Below are 15,600 nucleotides of genomic sequence, written 5' to 3' on the forward strand. Positions count from 1 at the left end.
TCATTGTACCTACTCAAAATCAAGCAAACTTGAAATGGTTTGCCGTAATGGAACAGTTCTTGACAAATTTGGGTGGTTTGGCATGAATGGCTTAAGATACTTAAAAATATATTAATAAGAAAACACTTTCCTTACTAGAACCATATCAAAAACTAACATAAAAATGCAGTGAACTATAACAAAGCACAGCACTTGTATTCTGGATTGAGCAATCCAATGGGGACTTCTCAGGAGACTAGCATAATTAACATAAATAAAATTAACATAAAAATGTGAATGCATAGAAAGGCACAACATTTGTAAGCTCATTTGAGAAATCTAAATTGGGCCCTACAGGAGACTAACATAAAACAAAAATGTCGAGAGTTACAAAAGCACAACCATTGTGTTTTGGTTTGAGCTGTCCAACTTGGGCTCTTCAGAGGCTATTGGTCCCATGCAAGAAGCGACGCCAGAGTTCTTTACCTAGGGCATGTTGGTACCAGGCAATTTGCGACACGTGAAGCCTGCAAAAACAAGAAGCCAGAACAAGTTTTAAAAAGCAACTTCCACATGCAAAAGAATGGCATGCAATCTGCCCTCGTTATAATGAAATTGATTTATGTATTTGTGTTGCTTTATTCCAACTTTCCACGGGTACAGCTTTACAGCATGAGCATGACCATTTAAATTTATTCAGTGTGGCACAGGACTCGACTAAGTGTCAAAAGCAGGAAAGGGAAAAGAGGAACAAAACGCTGTAGCAAAATAACTTGATGAATATCCTCAATGTCGAAGATGTGAACTTTACTTGCTAAGAAATAAAATGGTGAAAAAAATTCATGTTATTCATAAATAAACCTGAGCTGACAACTAAAATTATTTCTTGTAACTTTCATAATTAAAATGTGCAGCACTTGACTGTGTTTTTCCATGCTCCAAATACAATACTGTCATGTCACTACAATTGAGTGTCGCTTCATTTGAAGTTAGGTTTCCTGAGTTCACATGCAATCGGAATGTACTTCTCGCCTTACAATGACTTAGGACTTTCTACATTAAAGAAGACACTGCTTACAGCAAAGTATGTTTTCTGCCTCAACGACTGAATTACTGTTATAATGAGGATTCCATGTAGTTGTGCACCAAGCTGCTTAGCATGACACATGCAGAATGTGACAGATACGAAGAAATGCTGTCTTTTAAGAGCCATATGCCATAGGACTGACTTCTTTAACCCTTTTAGGGTTTACTGCCGTACATCTGTGGCTGTGACGGAACGTTACTGAAAAAATGTGCCTTTTCAGAACAAAGTGTTGCCTAGCATCCCACTGGAGGTGCTGCAACCTTCTGAGACTTCTAGAAAATATTCTTATAGTGCTGTCGCTCCTTGGGTTTCTCCAAAACTGATTTTTCACCTAGCTCCTTGGTGTCTGTCATTGCAGTAATTTGGGAGTGTTGCCACAAGTTTTTTGTAAGTTTCATTACACAAAAAAATTATGCTGCTTTATCCTGCATAAAAAAAAAACATGTAAAACTGCAAATACTGAAATGGTATTGCCACTTTATTGTTATTTAAAAATATTATTTACCAGTTTATTTTCTCGGAATGTCACTCTGAAGAACTTAAATCTGCAATCAAAATATTAAGGGTGCGTGAAAAGTGATTTTTGAGGCTGAACCGAATAATGCTAGAAGCAAATCAAATAATGGATAGTTTCTGAATAATGAACAGCTGATATCACAATTAATGTAAGATGAGGCTCACATCCTAGTATTATTAAAGTTAGCAAGTTTCTGTCATTGTTATGTTATGAAAAGCTGTTTACTAAAAGCACAAATGGAGCAGCAGAAAGTTTCTTCACATGCACAGGACTCTTCAGTAAGCATAAATGATTGCTGTACAGCCTCTAAAGTGCAGCTACTGAAGTAATGTAGCCTGGTCTGCTATTACAAGTTGTTACGTTTATGTCTACACTATGTTATTGGAGCTGAAAATTTACCGTACTTTGGCTCAAATTTCATGTTTTATTGGTGTTTCGAAATATTAGAATACTCGCATTTACAAATAGTGACCATTCAAAGACTAAATTGAATAGGACACTATTCAATTCGAAAGTTTTGAGCATTTGCACACCACAAAAAATATATAACTCCTAAATTAGAGAGGCATATTTTTCCCCAAAATGTGATCCTCAATGGGCTAAACAAGAGTGACAGAAAAGCCCATTCATCTTTTTGATTACTTTAAGCCCCTAATCTACTTGGCAATGGTTCATAATAACCCTGTTAACAGGTAGGTGAAGTAAGGAAGCAGGAATCAATTCTAACAATTTCAGAATGGGAGTAGTGGACATGTCCGATGGTCTGTAAGAAGCTTTATACATTAGGCCCCAAGAGCCTATTCTCAATTTATTGAAGTATATGGGGAAAAGCCACATAAATATTTTTTTCATATCTTAGAATACACATAAATATTTTTTTCATATCTTAGAATACAAAGTGATAAAGTGTGCGTTAATAAATACGAGCCATAGGTTAAGTGCTTAGAATGAGTAAGCGCCCACTAAACGTAGTACTGTTGACAGAAATGCTTGCAACTCTGTCCCTGTTGTTTCTTTGATTGAAACAACCAAAAGAAAATTGCCACACCACTCAGGTTCCCTCTGCTAAAAGGCTGCTGTCTGGCATCACATGGAACTCCTTCAATATAGGAGCAACCTTAATTCGATGTGGTCTGTTAAAATTGGTGAAACTACTGTTTCACATCTCAGAACCTGGAGAGCTGTTTTGACTTCTGCAATTTGGTGAACATGCTCCTGCTCGAGCTGACCAGTAACCACACTTGAGCATACCTTCTCCGCAATTCGCGTATTAGAATAACATTTTCAGGCTAACTAAACATGTCCTCCATGCCAATAGTTTTGGAGCGTGCTTCACAGACAACTATTCCTTGCAATGACAGCCAAGCAACACTGCTAATGCGCAAATGCAGCTCATTTTATGTGGTGGAGCCACTAAAAACTTTCAGCAGTGAAGGCAGCTTTTAAATTTTAGAAGCATTTGAGTATGGCGGCATTACACACTTAAGATCGTACGAACAGTCATTCCAAATAGTAGGCTATTGTCGCACACAACTGCACACACGGGCTACTTGAAAGTCGTTTGTTATGCCAATGGCAAGTTCATAATTTTAGAAAAAAATGTGAATGTAAAAATGCAACCAGAAAGGATATATGGTACTTGCCTATAACAGCACTGACCCTGGTGGGGTCAAGAGCCTTTTTTGCCCCTTGGTGTTATTTCCAAAGCCCAAATGGCCCATGAGCTCCTCCTCTGTGAACACATGGTGAAGCAAGGCCCTTGCAAACTTTCCTGGTCCACCATGGCAGACCATGGTAAACTGTGCCAGGATAACCTTCTCAATGTGCACTCCTTCAACCTATGTGAACCTGCATGTTTAAGTAAATGTTAGCAAAACAGTTTTAAGCCTTTCAAGCACATTCACGCAACAGCCCTACTGCAAATAAATTACAGAAGTACCTGTTGCAAATCTAGATTGCTAAACTTTACTTCTTACAAGCTTCTTATGCTGTCTGGACGCCACATGTTTCAGAAAAACAATCCAGCACAAACAAGAATAATAAACCAAAGTATCCAAACATCTAGTACTTGAAAAAGGGGAGTACCAGCGAAACACAAATGACACGCACACAAGGAAACGGCATTAGACACGGACGGACGTTGGGACGGACCAGCGTCCGTCCCTGTCTAACGCCTTTTACGTGTGTGCGCGTCCTTTGTTTTGCTGGTACCCCCCTTTTTCAAGTTCATCATGCACCAACTGGCCCAAGAGCTTGCGCTAATGCACATCTAGTACTATTTATTGTGATTACCATTCTTAGGATACTTCATATTTTCAGGTGTTTGTCTCTATTTTCCCATCCATTTGTGTCAATAGGTAGTCCATGGTCTAATGGGGAGATTGGGCTGCTATGTTGAGGGAAGAGTTCAAAATCAACCGTTGGAACAGCTTGCGTGACTGGGTATGCGACCCTGGGCATATGCCACTTTTCAATGAATCTCCTTCCCGCTATCTTGGGCAACTGCTGCTGCTTGTGTTGGCAAGCAGCATTAGGAGCTCAAAGAGGGACATGATTGTCGATCATTACTAAGATTACCACTACACGTCACGTTAGCTTGCTGTGCTGCAGAAGTAATATGTGAGATTCCACTCCACTGTATGAAATGTACATAAGCTGCAAGGACAGTATGTGCCAACCACCACTTCAATTAAATTAATCGACTCGCAAAGCACAGGCTGCACAAGATCACGGAGTGAACTCAGAAGTTTGTGGACAGTCAGTTGATGTCCATGTCAGGGACCTCTAGGGAAACTCAGTCATTTCCTCGATGTGCATCATCGTGCCGTCATACATTGTATTACAATTCTGTCTGTCTCGTTGTACCACCGTTCTAATAGTCATCACGTATCACCACAATTCAAAATATAAATAGACACTTATATCTACTGTGTATTTAATCTTTATGGAGAATACTTTGAGCATGAGTTTCTGCAAAGATCATGAATTCTACAGCTTAAAGGAGCACTAAAGCAAAATTAAATTATTTAAATTCTGGCGTTTTATGTGCCAAAACGACAATCTGATGTTTAGGCACGCCTTAGTGGGGAACTCTGGACTAATTTTTACCAAATCAGGCTGCAAGGTACCTGGGCAGTTTTGTATTTCACCTCCATCAATATGCGGCTGTTTGATCCTGTGACCTCGTGCTTAGCGGAGCTGTGCCAACACCCCTAAGCAACTACGGCATGAAAGTACTAAAGAGAAAAATTATTTTAGATGTACCTGTACATGACCTTCCTACAATTCAAGAGATTCACTCATACCTTGACAAGAGGCTGAGTAAACTGTAAAAGCAGCAAGAGGAAAGATTGGTGGCAGTGCTGCCTTGAAGTTACCACACCCGCTTGCTGTGATGTCATGGATTTTGATTATGTCTGTTGAGGTGTAGCAATTTTTTTTACAAATAAAGATATTCTTCATCGTATTCCAAAAACCCGAAATAAAAAGCGTCAGGAACTTTTACAGAACCAATACAGCCCAAGTTTGAAAAAATACTTGGAATCCATGATGTGACAATGAGGTGTCAGCACGAAGATTTTGGGGCGATATTCAGAAAATTGAACTTTGAGCTTTATTTTCTCTAATAATCAAACAACTACCAAGAAAGTTACAAAAGTAGTTATTTAAGATGATGCTTTATTTTAAATTCATTTAAGGTGTCATTAGTGTCCCCTTAATACAAAACAAGGAATGCACTTGGCTGCGTAATAGGTTAACATGCATCACTGGTTCTCATTAAGGTATGATTATCAGTATAGCAAAGGGCATGCACTGGCTGCTCCAGAGGGGAGCCCTTCCACTTCCCCTCAACCTCCCAATTTCCAATTTCTTTATGAGCAGTGATGCAATTTCTGTATCTTAACGAGACATAATGCCAAGGAGATTAAAAATGCCATGCTGGCTACAGCATGTGGTGAGCGGCACTTCACACCGTCCAGCTCGGCATCAATCTTTTTGGAATTTGGCCCTTGAAATGCAGAAAGCCCCGATCACTGCTCGTTCTTCAGCCAACTTTCTCAAAGGGTGCTGCTGTTCTGGTTTGATACCTCTAGCTGTGCACTGCTGTATGACATAGGTCATAATACCTTCGTTCTGGTAAAACTAGAAAGATGTGCACTCATGCAGACCACTAATGTCCACACTAAGTTTCTGAACGCCCCTCTCATATCAGGCATATACACTGAAAAAGGCACATTCCACGTTTAATATGTTCACAAGTGACGATGAAATTCACTCCCAGTCCTGGTGCAGTTGCAAAGTCTTTAAGCTGAGTGCTTAAAGGCACCATGTCTCCTAATGAAGGCACTCTGCACCAATTGATCACTGGAGCAAATGCGTTGCAGTTGCATCAGCAATGTTGTTTTTTCTGCTTCCTGCAATACATTTTCACGGTATCACTGTATTTGATCATCGTGACGCTACAGAATGGATGGCCAAAGAATTCACTTTTACCGTTCCAGCTGGGGCCTCTCCCAGCTCATTTTGAATCTGAAAAAAGATGTCACTATTAAAACGTGAAGCCACGATGCAGCAAAAGTGACGATCAAAAGAGCTACATGGACCTTTAGGCTTACATAAGTGGACGGATACAAATGACTAGTCATTGAATACACTAAAGTGTGCCCGCTCTTGCCAATGGCAGTGTGAGCTTGTCAAAAAATTTATTTCACATTCCTCTAGTTACTTTAAACATTATTTCCACGCATCTACTTAACTGTTATGGCCACATATTAAAGGCAGCTCCTTCATATAAAACCATTGTTACATTCTTTTACTCCCCGTCTACCTGATGCTACTGAAGTTTTGCCTACTCTCAAAGAAAGAATTTCACAGAACTGCTCTTTCGACAAAGCATTATTCCAAGCTTGTGGCAAAGCGTCGTGATTTAGTTCACAACGATGCGCTCCCCTTTGAATCTGTTCACTCTATAGTGCTCTGATTCGAAGCAAAAATAGCTTTTCGACATAACTAGCTACTTCTATGGTCACAAGAAACAATGCTAATTATTGATGTTTATGTTGCCGATAACGTATACATGCCGCCTCGAAACACAGTGGGACGACAACGCAGATATGCCAGGCATCTCGTTCCTTTACTGATTTTAAAGCTATTGTTAAATCAGTTACTGAAGTGCGAAAAGCTGCAATTTCACGAAATTACATTATTTTGAATGTTGTAGGACCTGGAGTGCCATGAAATCTGCCTTTCCGTGAATGCAAAGAGCGCCTACGCGAAGCCGTTTGGGCGAACCACTCGATGGCGACGAACGGAGAAGATGACAAAAATAAAGTTGAATGCGCGCGACCTGGGGGAAAACAAAACGCACGCGGTTGGCAAGGCGTATAACTCGATGATTTCGCAGCACTCTGTGGCATCACCCCTATTGTATCTCACGTATCGCATGTACACCCTTGAAATTCTTTATTATTGCGCGACAGCCTCCTCTGTGTTTTCCGATCGCGCGAACATCGGCCGCACGGCGTGTCAGATAGTGGCCTTGAAGCACCGCGGAGTCACTCGATCCTGAAGGGAACAGCGCAACAGAATACACTTTCGCCAATCCCAATGCACCCCCCCCCCCCTTTTGCTGAAAGCTCGCTCACACGCCTTTTACTAGCGTGGCGCAAACGAAATATCTTCGATTACAGTACAGATCGGATGGTTTCACGTCGCATTGTTTTGCGCTCATTAATAAGGCTAACTGAATCGGTGCTCGAACACCGTATCAGAAATCATGGCGTACAACATGCCCTGTTTTAGGTGGCACCACATAGCTGCCTTACGTCACCACAAGCGGAGTGTAAAGTTAAACCAGGACAAAATTCCACGTTATCTACCACAAATCTAGTGCTGTACAACCCATTCTCGCAACGGAAGGATAGTACTAGGAATGAACACTAGAAAAGAGGCGCGCGGAAGACACGCACAAGCGCTGAAATTTCCCCGCTTCCGTTCACCGCGTCGCAATGGACGAACAAGGGGAATTCGAAACACTCACTCACCCTTGATGTCGCTGAGTCGCAGGCGATCATGGCGACCTTCGAGGCAACAAGTCCATAAAAGGCGAGCAACACGCAGGAATATTCCAAAGATGTCACAGCGAAGCACACAAAGAACACAGAAAACGCAGGAAACTCTCAAGCCAGCGGCGTGCACGAACTCGCCGGAACGCGCAAAGCATCAACAGCGCAAACGCGCAATCATACATGTGCACTCATACAAATACACGCTTATATTATCATAAATTGTACCATTGGATAACAAATTATGTAATTTTATGTTATTACTGAACAATTGTTGCGATTTGCAAGTGTATAAAAGTTTTTTGCTTCGCTTCTTTGGTGAACTACTTTCTTTAGCGCAGTAACGCAGTGAACCGGCCGGAGCTAATGGCATGCGCGGGAAAAGGCGCCAAATTCAAACGTCACAAACGCCGCGCTAATTTGTGCGCGCACAGTTTTCGTCGTTTGGATTTAAAAAAGAAAAGTAATGCGTGCCGCAACCATGCGAACTGAACTATTGACCAGAAAAGTACAGAAACGTCGCTGTTTGTGCTTCTCATTTCGACGTCATGGCAAACTGCGGGCGGTCTGTCGTCCCATTCTTTAAACATTTGTGCGTGTGCTCCTGCGCTGTGCGATTTGTCACCGAGAACGTATAGCAGCGCAGATTGTGCTTGGTGGCCGAGCAGATTCCGAACACATTCCCCAGCACCACGTCTAGGTCACAGAAAAGAATTTGGCCTCCATGTGAAATATGAGCACCATGTCGTACATATCGGCCAAGCTTTTCGTTTCGTTCTGTATAGCGCGCTAACGGGTGAGCGAAACGCACTCTGTAAAAACGATGTTCACTCCTTTCTCCGCCGCACCCACCGTGGTGGCATAGTGGCTGAGGTGTTGCTCTCCTAACCCGAGTGCTTGGGATCTAATGCCGGCCGCGGCGGCTGCATTTCGATTGGGGTGAAATGCAAAAACGACCGTGTACTGTGCGTTCGGTGCAGGTTAAAGGACCCCAGATGGCAAAAATAAATATGGCGTTTCTTACTACGGTGCGGCTCATAATCAAAGCGTGGTTTTGGCACGTCAAACCCCAGACTTGAATTTTGTTAACCTTCTCCGCCACCTTGACCATATTTAACATGGAGGCATGTAATGCCGTTTCCTAACACACAGCCAGGGCACTGGCCCCTTATAATGGAGGCCGATGGAAATGCAGGATGCGTCCCATCATCGGTTGTTTGTCACTTCTTGTAGGGACGTTTGTCTTCTCAAACTGCATATATATATATATATATATATATATATATATATATATATATATATATATATATATATATATATATATATATATATGCAGGGTGTTTCTGCTAACTTTAGGCCGAGTGTAAACTCTATGACGACGCGACTAAATGCATGTTGTTCCCTTTGGTATGTAGCGTGTCGCGCTATTTGTGTATTTTTGCTTAATTAGCTAATTAGTCAAGCATAATTAACCAACTTCTGAAGCAAGGAAGTTAGGAAAGAAATTCCAATTAGAAAGTTGCAGAGCTGTTGGCAACACGTCCGAATAAACAGTTTCTGTCTTTCTATCTGTTAAGTATTATTGTTTTTCAGCTTACTGCGGATGCTCGCGAAATAGAAAAAGCACCACGTGACATATGCCCGCCTGCGAGTCGTGATTGCACTGCTCCTAAGCCTTCTGCGCACAAATGAAAACATACCATTTAACCGGTGTGAACACCCGTCTGCTTATCGCCATCATGAACCGCAGCGAGGGAAGCACGTCGCTGGCGTCAATACCACAGCCAACGCCTTCGTCACTGCCCTGTCGCCTTTTAAGCGGCAACACACCCTGCTCGATGGTATGCTCGTTTGGGAGCGCTGCAAGCACGGCGCGCAAGCGGATATGTCAGGTGATATTTTTTCTATTTCACGGGCATCCGCAGTAAGCTGAAAAACACTAACACTTAATAGATAGAAAGTGAGAAATTACCTAATAGGACGTTTTGCAAAGTGCTCTAGAGCTTTCTAATTAGAATTTTTCGCCTAGCTTTGTTCCTTCAGAATGGCTAATTTTCTTGACTAATTAACTACTTAGGAAAAATACAAGAATAGCGTGACACGTACAAGAGTGAGCAACATGCATTTGGTCGCATCGTCTTATGGTGCATCGGCATATTTTTAAACTCTGAGTAAAGTTAGCTGAAACACGTGTATATACGTCTATGGTTCAAGTAACGTGAAACAACACCCTGTATATATGCAATGGTGATCAAGTGATCAGTAAAGCAACATATATGTGCAAAAGACGCACACATACATATGTGCGTGTGCTTTTCACATGTACTTCGAAACACAATATTGCTCGTCACTCAATTTTATTCAACAATAAGTTAACAGCATTTAGTCAACGACTTTATTGTTGGAAACTACTCAACAATGGTTCAATAGTCAATACTATTCAACAATATGTCAAGAGAATTTAGTCAACGACTTTATTGTTGAAAACTACTCAATATTGGCTCAATAATACTCAATACTATTCCGCAATATATCAACAGAATTTAGTCAACGTCTTTATTGTTGAAAATTACTCAACAATGGCTCAATAATACTCAATACTATTCAACAATATATCAAGAGAATTTAGTCAATGACTTTATTGTTGAAAACTGCTCAACAATGGCTCAATAATACTCAATACTATTCAACAATATACCAACAGAATTTAGTCAACGACTTTTTTGTTGTGAACTGCCCAACAACTTTACTGTTGAATTATTGCCTGTGGTTTCAATAATTGTTGAGGTATTGTTGAAAGGCTATTGAGTCAACAATTCGTCAACAATATGCCAACAACTTTTCAACTGTCATTTTCATAAGGGTAATTAGGGCGAAGTTAGTTAGGGTAGAGTTTTCTCCCACCCTTGGTGGGAGAAAACAAGTAATTGGAAGTAACAATGCATTCGAACGAAAATGTCAAGTAAGATCATTCATGAGCACGCAGGCTTTCGCCTTCATCCTCTTTAGCGTATGCTGAAGTCAGTCTCAAGTTTTTGTTAGGAGAGTTTCAAGTTTTGTCAATATTTCCAAAATTTGCTAAAAGAAAACAAGGGAAAAACGCTTCTTTTTCTCGCACTCAAAACTTCCGGAAATTTTGATTTTTTGCTTTAACAAATTTCTTTTAAATTCTCAAGTATAGTTGCGTTTGTGAAATAGTATCGCATGTGACTTAATCAATGCTTGCCATTTTAACAGTATTTTGTTGAGCTGTCTTCCTGTTGAGATGTGAAACTACTGCTTATCACATGTTTAGATAGTTTCTGTTGAGATGTGAAACTACTGCTTATCACATGTTTAGATAGTTTTGTTTATATCCTTGAACCCATGCAACGCATTTACGGCTATGGGTTCAATCGAAATAAAACTGTGTAAACTTCATTGAAAAAATATGGAAGGACTTCCTTGCAATGCTTTGCCACTCTTAGCAGTGGAAGGTTTTAGATATAACTCGTGCGCGCTGATCATGGTATTTTGACAGTATGGTGCATTCTTTAAAAAGTTCCTCACAGCCTTATTCAACGCATTGCAACCACTGATTGCTATCTCTTGCTTGCTTTCGAACCACGTTTAAGTCTTCGCGCTTGCGGTCATTCGCACAGAGCCCCGTTAGTACGACATAGAAACGACCCGTTATGTTTTGCGCTGTAATGCCACGGAGCAACCAGCCCAAATTCGTACCCTTCTGACGTCAGCTAGTTGCCTTTCTGCTCTCGGCGAGCAAAAAGAAAAACCCTTATCATCACAATCAGCTGCGTCACAGAAGGAGGACGTGGAGGCAATCTTTTCGTGTCTACAGTGCCGCCAGCTAATGCAAAGTTAGTATAATGAGCGCCAAATTTTATTGTGCTTATGCGGGAACAGACGCATCTCCGGAAGTATAAGACAAAGTGGAGATGCATTGTAATAGGATTTTATTCAAGTTTCTGATAAAAAGCATTTACTTGCCTAGCGTAGCCTCTTTACTAAACTTTCGTAATAAATTTCCCCTTCTGGACTTGGCAGATGCTGTTGTTTCTGCTGAAGTCTCGACTCTTCGATCCAGCCACAGCGATGTTTGCTTCACTCATGCGGATGAGTGTGCGCGCATGTTTGTCATATTCCCGAGTAGAAAAGACAAAGCTGTAGATATTTCTCGGTCGGTATGTTATAACGGTGGAGACACGCCCTTTAAACCCCAGGTGGTCAAGCGTAATACGGAGTCCGCCACTGCGGCATGCCTGATAATCGTAAACGTAAAGGCCCAGAATTTATTTTATTATAACACTGAGGGAACAGTAGCGAACTGGGCACTTTGTATCGACTCATTTTGGAAAAAGCACGTAGAACGAGGAACACGGTGAAAAAGGAAGATAAGTGCCATGTGCTATGTTACAGTAACACTTAAACGCTGTGCAAAGCTGCATGGGAGCCAATGAAGTATAATACCTGTGCTTGGTTCGGCAGAATCTAGGTTTCCATGACACGAAGGCGGTCGTTTACGTTTCCTGAATTATACCACGGAATCATTTAATGCAAGTAGAATATCTTCTGCGAACACTCCTGGCCTGATTTGCGACACTTGCTGAACGCAAGAGCAGCCTAGATGTATCATATTTTAAATATTAATGTTCACTTGCTTAAATCACTCGCACTCTGCATCCAACATACATAATATATACAATGTTAGGGATTACGCTATCATAACAACTAGTGCTAACTATACATATTGATGGTACAATTATCTAGCAATGCGATAAATATTTCAATACGCGGGTCAAAAGCCCGCTCGTCGGAGGGGACATGACCACGTGAAGCTGGTGAAATAGTTCCCGCAGAACAAGGCGGCCAGTAAGCCTTGTTGAAAGCATATGGCCGGAGAAAGAGACTGTGATGCCGGTAACAGTACGAAAGAAAAAGCGTGTCGTAACATCTTGGTGGCGTTTTGCTGGCAAATTGCCTCTTTACGTTGGTTCTTTAGTCTGTTTTACAGCAGTCTCGCCAGAAATGTGCGCCACGAGGCCTGATCTAATCACCTTGCAGAGGTGAAATGTCGCTGAAGACGCGGCTTAAGGACACGTATGTGCACCCGTGAGCAAAGGTATACTGACCACAGGGTCACAAAAAAAAAAAAAAAACAGAAGTTCTTCGTAATTAACATGCATAAACGGCAACTGACGAGAGCACTAGAAAATTTCTAATGCCAAGTTTGCACTGCAACTTAACTTTCAAGTTGCATTCACAGACAGAGGAGAAAATAATTTTTATCGCGCAATCCATGGTCCGTATACTTTTGCTCACGGGTGTACGTACTACAGTCGGCCTCCAAATTTCATTGATGACTAAATATACCGCAGTAGGTTTAGACGTTTACACTTCTCGAACACGGGTATTAATGTCAGAAAGCCAAAGCGACGAAGCTGCCCTCCTCAATCCCTCGCGCCCTCTCCTTGCACCCGCAGTATTGAGAGAAAAACTACAAACCAAGCACATGCGCCTGTGCGCACAATCACGTTCCTTTTTCGCAGACGATAAATGCTGTATTTCACAGCCTCGTGGGTTTCATTCGTAGACGGTAGCGCAAGGTAGCGCTCGAATGATTTGTACATTAAAGAAAATCTTTTGAGGGGACTGATACGCACCGAAAGCGATAACGGCATAAAAGAGCAGCCAAAGGGGAGGAGAAGTCTGCTTTATATCAACGTTGCCTCACCTTAAGGTACCCGAGAGGAGGCGCTGCAAAACTTTTTTGTCGGCGCTCGCGCGATCAGCGCGCTCCCCTACATAAATTCAGGGAGTTGCGTGCGCGAGCAGAAGGACGGAGTTATGCCTAACGACCGGTACATGGCTCTTACCGAAGACGCGCCGGCACAATCACGAGCTGCCCCCTCTCCAACTGGCACGGGTGCCCACTGTCCTCGACTTCGCCAACTTGCCATTCGAATACCGCGGCGCCGTGCGTGTCGAAGGAGCTTCCACGAGGGCGACAGCAAGGCTCCAATACTCGACGAAGAGCAGAACTGCCACTCTTCGTGGTCGTCGTCCTCTCCTTCGCCGTCTCCAGAACCCCGCGGTGCCAGCCGGGAACTGTCCTCTGACATCGAGCCTTCGCCATCTTGCACGCCCAAGGGTTACCTTGTGTTTGTTGATTCGAGCCCCGAACGCGAAGAAAAGAGCAAGAAAACAGTTATCGCGCCGCCTACGGACATTCTTGTGCCATGTTCTCTAAGCTCGAATCTAACTAGTGACTTAGAAAGCGACCCGAAGTGGACTGGCAGTCCTCCGCAGACACCTGCCGGTTGTCTCAACGTAACGGCGAGTAGCGGACCCATATGCCGCATTTGCCACGAGGGCGACCAACAGGACTCGCTTATGTCGCTGTGCAGGTGCTCGGGCACCATGGGCCTCGTGCATGCCACCTGCCTAGAGCGCTGGCTGAACGCCCGAAACATAGATCATTGCGAACTTTGCCACCACCGCTTTCCTACCGCGGGCCAAGCCACTTGCGTGCGCCAGTTCTTCCACTGGGCGCTGCACGGTGAATCGCGGCGGGCGGTGCTGGGAGACTTGTTTTGCTTCGCGCTCCTGTCGCCGGTGGCCGCGCTTAGCTGTTTCTTGTGCACCCACAGCGCCTCGAAGCAAGCGCTTGAAGGCCGCATCATTGAGGCGGCCAGCCTGGTCACTCTTGCCGGCCTGTTGGTCACGGCCTACGTGGCCTGGTCGTTCCTCACGGTTCGCTTCCACTGCCGGGCTTTCGCGGCATGGCAGGCAAGGAATCCGATGCGCGGGATCCTGGCACCGCGCTTAGCCAGAAGAGCAGCTGCAGGCGGACACGACAGGACGACGGGTGGTCAATCGGCGGGCCTCCGAGAGCTGGTGGACGTCGTCGCTGGAAGCGTCAACGAGACTGGCCGCACGCCCACGGCGCAGGGACAAGGCGGCGTCCGACGAGCTCCTTTGGAGCCTTCGCAGAACGTTTTGCCGGAAGACTTGCCTTCTGCTCTGCAGCAGCCAGCCTATGCGTTCGGCCCATTTGCAGGCTTCGAGTTTTGGTAGTACTTTGTTGTAGTTTCGACGGACATTCTTATTCCTTTTCGTGTCTAAGCAATATGATGCGTTAAGTGTTACTTTTAATTTAAACATTTTTGGCGGACTTTCAGCGCTGTGCAACTTCACCTGTTTTAACTTTTTATTCTATACTTTTCTGCAAATAAAGAGTTTGCTCGTATTTTAAAACAGCTAGTCCTGGTATCAACTTGTTTTTTTCAATGTAATTTTCAGTGTTATAAATCATTTTCAGTCTACAGCGTTAGCGCTTGCCGTGATGGCGTAGTTTCTTTGACGTTGCGCTACTTAGACCGAGGGCGCAGGATCGAATTCCGGCCGCGATGGCCGGGCGCATTTTCATTGGGGCGAAATGCAAAAACGTCCTTGTACCACGCACTACGCGCATGTTAAAGAACTTCAGGTGGTCAAAACGAATCCGGACTCCCCCACTGGCTTGTCTTAAAACATTGTGTTTAGCACGTAAAACCCCTGAATTTATTTTAGAGCAATTAGTTTTGCATATCTTAAACCTTATTTGCGACAGTTCGGAGTACCCGCAGTGTTACAGGATTTTGCTAGTGCATACCAAAGTGGAAAGCTTTTGTAGAATTTTCGCGTGAAAATACGGAATTACTGCGCAGCATTCCGGGCAAGTTGGTAACCCATTACTCAAGTATTATTGCGTAACAAAAAAAAAAAAAAAATGCGCGGACGTAAGAGAAGACACGGTGTGTCTTCTTTTACTTCCGTGTCCTTTTTGTAGCGCAATAATACTTGAGTAATGGACAATACGGGCGCAATTATCACCGTGCGACTACCACAACAAGACGGCGACGTTGACGTCGGTGCGCCATATCACACGTGCTTTGTTTTTCTTTCTGGCGGTG

The 15,600-nt window shown here is 43.2% G+C and overlaps 1 protein-coding gene and 1 long non-coding RNA gene across 2 annotated transcripts; one reads left to right on the top strand and one right to left on the bottom strand.

Moving 5' to 3' along the window:
* Positions 1 to 437: 437 nt before the first annotated feature.
* Positions 438 to 7,674, bottom strand: LOC140218474 (uncharacterized). The gene is made up of 4 exons (XR_011894740.1): positions 7,628 to 7,674; positions 6,078 to 6,113; positions 3,227 to 3,431; positions 438 to 506 (listed from the first exon to the last, which is right to left on the bottom strand). It is a non-coding gene; the product is annotated as an uncharacterized lncRNA (long non-coding RNA).
* Positions 7,675 to 13,420: 5,746 nt separating this feature from the next.
* LOC140218350 (uncharacterized) lies at positions 13,421 to 14,908 on the top strand. Its single transcript, XM_072288084.1, has one exon. The coding sequence runs from the start codon at positions 13,493 to 13,495 to the stop codon at positions 14,720 to 14,722; it is 1,230 nt and encodes a 409-aa protein (XP_072144185.1). The 5' UTR covers positions 13,421 to 13,492; the 3' UTR covers positions 14,723 to 14,908.
* Positions 14,909 to 15,600: the final 692 nt, after the last annotated feature.

The sequence above is a fragment of the Dermacentor andersoni genome, chromosome 5 (genome assembly GCF_023375885.2).
Source record: "Dermacentor andersoni chromosome 5, qqDerAnde1_hic_scaffold, whole genome shotgun sequence".
In the NCBI taxonomy this organism is placed as follows: Eukaryota; Metazoa; Arthropoda; class Arachnida; order Ixodida; family Ixodidae; genus Dermacentor; species Dermacentor andersoni.